Source organism: Panthera uncia, chromosome B1, assembly GCF_023721935.1.
Source record: "Panthera uncia isolate 11264 chromosome B1, Puncia_PCG_1.0, whole genome shotgun sequence".
NCBI lineage: Eukaryota > Metazoa > Chordata > Mammalia > Carnivora > Felidae > Panthera > Panthera uncia.
The window spans coordinates 30,878,378-30,884,377 of NC_064811.1; the positions used below are offsets into that span (position 1 = coordinate 30,878,378).

General features: G+C 45.7%; 1 protein-coding gene across 5 annotated transcripts in view; it reads left to right on the forward strand.

Moving 5' to 3' along the window:
* TBC1D1 (TBC1 domain family member 1) overlaps positions 1-6,000 on the forward strand; it is a 224,381-nt gene that overhangs the window by 101,610 nt on the left and 116,771 nt on the right. For all 5 annotated transcript variants that reach the window (XM_049630429.1, XM_049630426.1, XM_049630425.1 and 2 more), the window contains one exon: positions 2,941-3,459. In XM_049630429.1, coding sequence (XP_049486386.1) covers positions 2,941-3,459 — 519 coding nt within the window. The remainder of the gene's footprint in view (positions 1-2,940; positions 3,460-6,000) is intronic.

Sequence of the window (6,000 nt, forward strand, 5' to 3'; positions counted from 1 at the left end):
CTCAAGCCCTCCTGCTGCCACTCAGCCTGTACGGAGGCCAAGCTCCTCCTGTCTCCTTCAACCTCCTCCCGTGTTCGCAGCCTGAGGCAGTCTCTCCAAGCCACCTGCTGTCTTTCATGCCCTCAACTCCCCCACCCAGATAGCTGCCGATTCTTGTGTGTGCGGTCTTCCAGAATCCTTTACCCGGCCTTGCTCTCGACTCCCATCTGCGTTCAGGCCCCCAGCAGACCCCATCTCAGGACTGTACACGTTCTGGCTAAAGATCCTTGGGCCCCACTCCCTGCCTGGGCAGGACTGGCCTGCTTCTGGACCCCTACCTCCTGGCGTCCAGTGATACCTAGAAAAAGGTTTGGAAATAAAATGACGTACATGACTCAGTTCCCTCCTGTAACAATTAACAGTGTAGGTGGGTCCAGGACAGAGTCACAAAGGATGGAGAATTCATGATTCATCACAAGTGGATGTCATGCCTTCATTTCTCGAAAAGCGGTGCTCCAGGCCTATTGTGGTAAAGTGAACCACGGATTTACAAACTTACACACAAGTGGAGCCCATTTTTTATTTAAAAAGTCTCATATCTTACTTCTGGTGATTTTGAAACATTCGATTTGTAAGTGTTCACAATGTATTGCTGTATTATGCTGTATTATGTTTGGCGGTATTCTGTCAAATATTCTGAGATGGTTAGGCTCTTGTCAGGATCACAGTGATTCTTTTTAACCCAGTCCTCTCCTTCATACTCGTATTGCAACTCACCGGAGCAAGGAGGAGGGCTCTGGTCCTGGACTTAAAGCCCGCCTCGAGAGGATGGTGATTACTGTGTAGGAGAGAATGGCGGTCGGAAAAACTTCACAGCCTCAACCCTGACCGAGGTTGTGATGAGCTCCTCAGCCTCTTCTGAGCTTGTGAAGTGAGGGACCCCTGTCAGGTTCTCCACTCGGTGTCTTACTTGTGTCTGTGTTGTTTGCTACCGAGTCACCGTAAGTTCATGAGACTTCACACATTTTCTCTGTCCTTTGATTATATAATGAAAAACGCCATCACCTCAGAGGCAGTGGAAGGTCCAGCGTACAGAAATGAAGTTATTCTAACAAGCCTCAGAAGGCTGTGTAAGCTTTGACCTTTCTGTTCAGAGAGTAAGTTTAACAATGGGAAAGATTCATGTGACTCCTGACAAAATAATTTCATACACTTGCTCAGAAATGCGGCGAGGTTTTTTTACTGCAGGAATTGGCTGTTTTCCTTTGAAAATTCTTTGCCAAAATAACTTTGCCTGAAAAATCTTATAAGCTTTGTTTGTTTGTTTGTTTGTTTGTTTTGAGAGAAACTGAGGCGGTTTTTGCCAAGGGCCTGTAGTGACTCACTGGCAAAGGTGTGAATGGAACCTGGGCTTCCTCCCTCTCAGTCCTGTCGTCTTTCACATTAACCAGTGTTAAGGCTTCCGTGTGCTATGCGATTTGGCAATAGTGGCCTGTGCTACAGCACAAGCACATACTCGGTGCAAATAGAGGCTTGACATATGCTGCAATGTTGGCTTATTTAGTATTGTTTGGCTCTTATGCTTCAGGAATCAATTTTTAAAATATAGAATATACCTAGATCTATTTGAACTCCTTGCATGATAAAATACCTTGGAAGGGTATATCATAATCTTTATGGCAGAGATTCCGTCTTTAAGATGTGCTTGATATGAAATCACAAAGAAAAGTCTTTGGAGCCATTGGGCCTTACGGGATATAAGCATACATTCTAAACCTGCAGCCATCTCCCTTTATTGTATGTGCTGATCTTTGACCTGAATTGTAACAGGCTTTTTGTTGTTGCTGTTCTCTCCTCTATAATGTTGTTGGAAGACATTGAGCCTATGGGTATTGGGCCTTAAATTGAATTTTCTTACATAGAAAAAAGGGAAAAAAATTGCTTTGGGGTTTAGGTCATAACAAAAACTAGGTCCTTCCTTAGCAAGATTGAATTCATGCCCGTCTTGTGTTAGTGTCGTGGCCATACTTCATCTAAGTGACCACACAGGTGCTTACTGTGGTCGCAGATTTATATCTGCTGCTGCTTTGAAGGCTCTTGTTGGCAGCTCACGATGAGAGGATGTTGCCGTGGGAATGATGATAGCACAGGAGACCCTTTTGTTCGTTCTCTTGATCGTGACTCTGCACTGAACCCAGAGGCTTGGAGTCTCCGTGGGAACAGGCCCCAGTGTGTTGCCGTGATAATGATACAGCCTTGGTTACTCACTCCTTGGTTAAAACCTTCTAGCTCTGCAGTCAGCACTGCTCAACTGCGAGGAAGTATGGGACCGAGTAATACATTGTCAGCTGTCTTTGAAGAAAATAATGGTGTTGTGATTTGAAGAAGTACTTGATAAGAGAATTGCTGTCCTCACTTGTCTAGGTCATCCCACCCATTTATTGTGGAAGACACTCCAAGGTCTACCGCCATGAAATGCAGGAGAATGTTTTGGTGGAGCCACATCAAGAGACAGATCTCTTTGGGAGGTGACAGCTGCCGCAGAGAGGACTGTGGCTTTGAAGAGGGACTAAGCCACGTTTGACTCCACGGCCACACTGGGTTGTGTGTCCGTGGGCTCGTCACTCAACCTTGTGGAGTGTTGTGGGCATGTCAGTCCCCTAGCGTAGGCCCTGGCACATAAGAGTTGCTTCCTCAGTATTGTTCCTCTTTTCCTCTCTGAAAGTTGTGCATCTCGTGGGAAGACATTTCCAGTCCCGGATTCCCCACGGATCCTACGTCAGTACCATGGAGTATGCAGTGGAGTGGTTGTGGAGAGCATAGCGTTGGTTCATCGCATATTCCTGCCGTGTGTGTGTGTGTGTGTGTGTGTGTGTGTGTGTGTACACACACGTGCGTGCGCACCAGCGTGGGCATACCTACTACCGCATGTTCCAAGTAACACTCTTCCTTTCTTGGCAGGTGCCTGAGATCATCAGCTCCATCCGACAGGCCGGGAAGATTGCCCGCCAGGAGGAGCTGCATTGCCCGTCTGAGTTCGATGAGACGTTTGCCAAGAAGTTTGAGGTGCTCTTCTGTGGCCGGGTGACAGTGGCTCACAAGAAGGCCCCTCCGGCCCTGATCGACGAGTGCATCGAGAAGTTCAATCACGTCAGCTGCAGCAGGAAAGCCGAATTTGACTTGGTCTCCCAGGATTCTGAAACCCCAAATCCTGTGGGAGGGCTTTCCTTCACGGATAAGTTCCGATCTGTGCTCCAGCCGGTGGGGAATGGGGAGCAGGGCGGGAGGCCCATGCGCAAATCCTTCTCCCAGCCCGGCCTGCGCTCTTTGGCCTTTAAGAAGGAATTTCAAGATGGAAGCCTTCGAAGTAGTAGTCTCTTCAGGTCCTTTGAGGAAAACGACATTGAGAACCACCTAATTAGCGGGCACAATATTGTGCAGCCGACAGATATTGAGGAAAATCGAACTATGCTCTTCACGGTAAAATATCATCAAGCCCCGGGCTCATCCCCAGTGTGAGATACACGTTCAAAAGAAATCTTTATGGAGAATGGATTCTTAGTAAATTGCTTTTGGATTTATGTGTGAATCTAATTTTAGAGCAAATAATCCTTTTCTCAGGATAAAATCCTTTAGTTTTAGACCTTTAAAATCATCGTTGGAGGGGCGCCTGGGTGGCTCAGTTGGTTGAGCATCTCACTTTGGCTCAGGTCATGATCTCACATTTTGTGAGTTCGAGCCCCATGTCCGGCACTGTGCTGACGGCTCAGAGCCTGCTTCGGATTCTATGTCTCCCTCTCTCTCTGCCCCTCCTCTGTGCTCTCTCTCTCTCTCTCAAAACAAACATTAAAAAAGATACATATAAAATTATAGTTGGAAACCTAAAGAGAATCAATCATTTTTTTGTTTTAAGTTTATTTGAGAGAAAGAGCACAAGTGGGGAAAGAGCAGAGAGAGAGAGAGAGAGAGAGAGAGAGAGAGAGACCGGGAGAGAGAGAGAATCCTAAGCAGGCTCTGCACCACCAGCACAGAGCCCAGTGTAGGGCTTGAACTCATGAACCATGAGATCATGACCTGAGCCAAAGTCAAACGCTTAACCGACTGGTATGTTCTTATCTCTACCCACTCCCCACCCTCTTGGTTGAAAGGTACCTTTTCAATGGAAGGAACAGGTGACACATGTAAGAGACTCCAAAAGAATTTTTTAAAAATCTACATTAATTTCAAGAAATATATTTCAACAAAATCTTTTAATTGGAAATTACTCCCTCTTTACTGTTTCTGTTAAATTATAAAATATTTATCCTTTGTTAATCAGAGTAATTGGTTTGGGGAGAACATGATATTTAAAATTTATACCCAAACTGAAATAATAGTTTAGCCAACTGCTTACTCCCTTGTTTTCTAGAAGAGGTTTGGTAAACTAATAGACAAGTACCAGAAAAGGAAATGGATAGGGAAGCTGTCCTCGGCTTGGGATTCCTGGGTTCCGTGCTGCTCTGGGCTCTTCTGTATGGGCTTGCCCTCCTTGGGAGTCTCTGGGTCTGAGCTGACGGGACTTGGGGCTGTCCCATCAGGGAGCTGGCCTCTGATGGTACAGGGAACTGATTGTTCTCAGCCCCCTTCTAGAATGTCACGACTGATATTCTAGTGAGAGCAAAATTACCGTAAGTGTAATGTTTTTGTGCCTAACTCAGCGCAGTGAGATGGCCGACAGGTAAGGAGGCTGCCACTTAGGCTAATGGGTTGTTGGATGTAAGCAAGTTTAAGATGAAGACGATGTGTCAGTGGGTAAATAGGGCTGTTTTCATTGTTAACCAGTGTACTGAAAAGAGCTATGTTGGTATTCAGGCTTTTGCATCTTATTCTGTGATCTGTATTTGAAAAGATAGTGGTGTCATTGTGAAAGCTACTCAGCGCATGTATTTTCAAGTACTTAGTGTGTGACTGCTGTGTGTAGGGTCCCTTTCAGAATGCTAGAAGTCACAGCAGTGAATAGGGCAGGCATGGTCTCTGCCCACACAGAAGTTAGATTCCAGTAAGGGGGACTGACAACCAATTGTACAAGTAATGGCCTCATTACAGTTGTGATAAATGCCACAAAGGAGAAGGAAGTAGAGGATGCTGTGAGAATATCTGAGAATTCCAGGAAGGCTGCTTGGAGGAAGTGATTTTCCACTGAGCAGAGGTTCAGTGTGGCCAACTAGATACTCTTCTAGTAGGAGTATCATGAATTCAGGGAGCAGCAAATGAGAAGGTCCTTGAGGCAGGGATGGGTTGTGGCAACACAGTCCTCTGCTATAATGGCATTTATTGTGCTGACCCAAAGCTGTAAGGCAGTGTTAACATATGCTAATACTCTAACTTTATTTTTTTTAATTTGTTTAAGTTTATTTATTTATTTTGAGAGAGAGAGAGAGAGCGAGCGTGTGCATGAGTGAACTATGGAGGGGCAGAGGGAGACAGGGAGAGAATCCTAACCTGAGGATCCTAATCCTGACCTGAGACTAAGTCAGATGCTTAACCAACTGAGCCACCCAGGAGGCCCTAATGCTCTAACTTTAAAAAGTCAAGTAAGTGGTATTTGAACGCTTAACAAATAGTATGTACTCAACCATGGTAGCTTATTTTAACAGTAATTCTAAAAGACTTTGCAGTTAAAAAAAAAAAATGTCATTAGAAAGTGTTTTGGAAGTTTCAAAAGAGAACCCTTTCTGGAAGATTCGCTTTTATAGACACCTCACTTCTTACAAAGGGGAGATGTGGCATCTGAGGTTTGGTTGCTAACTTTTGGATATTTGGTTCTTTCATCTCAAAGAAGACTGCTTTAGGGCGCCTGGGTGGCTCAGTCAGCTAAGCATCCGACTTTGGCTCAGGTCACGATCTCACGGTTTGTGAGTTCGAGCCCCGCGTCGGGCTCTGTGCCGACAGTTCAGAGCCTGGAGCCTGCTTCTGATTCTTTGTCTCCCTTTCTCTCTGCCCCTCCCCCACTCATGCTCTGCCCCTCTCTCTCTCTCTCTC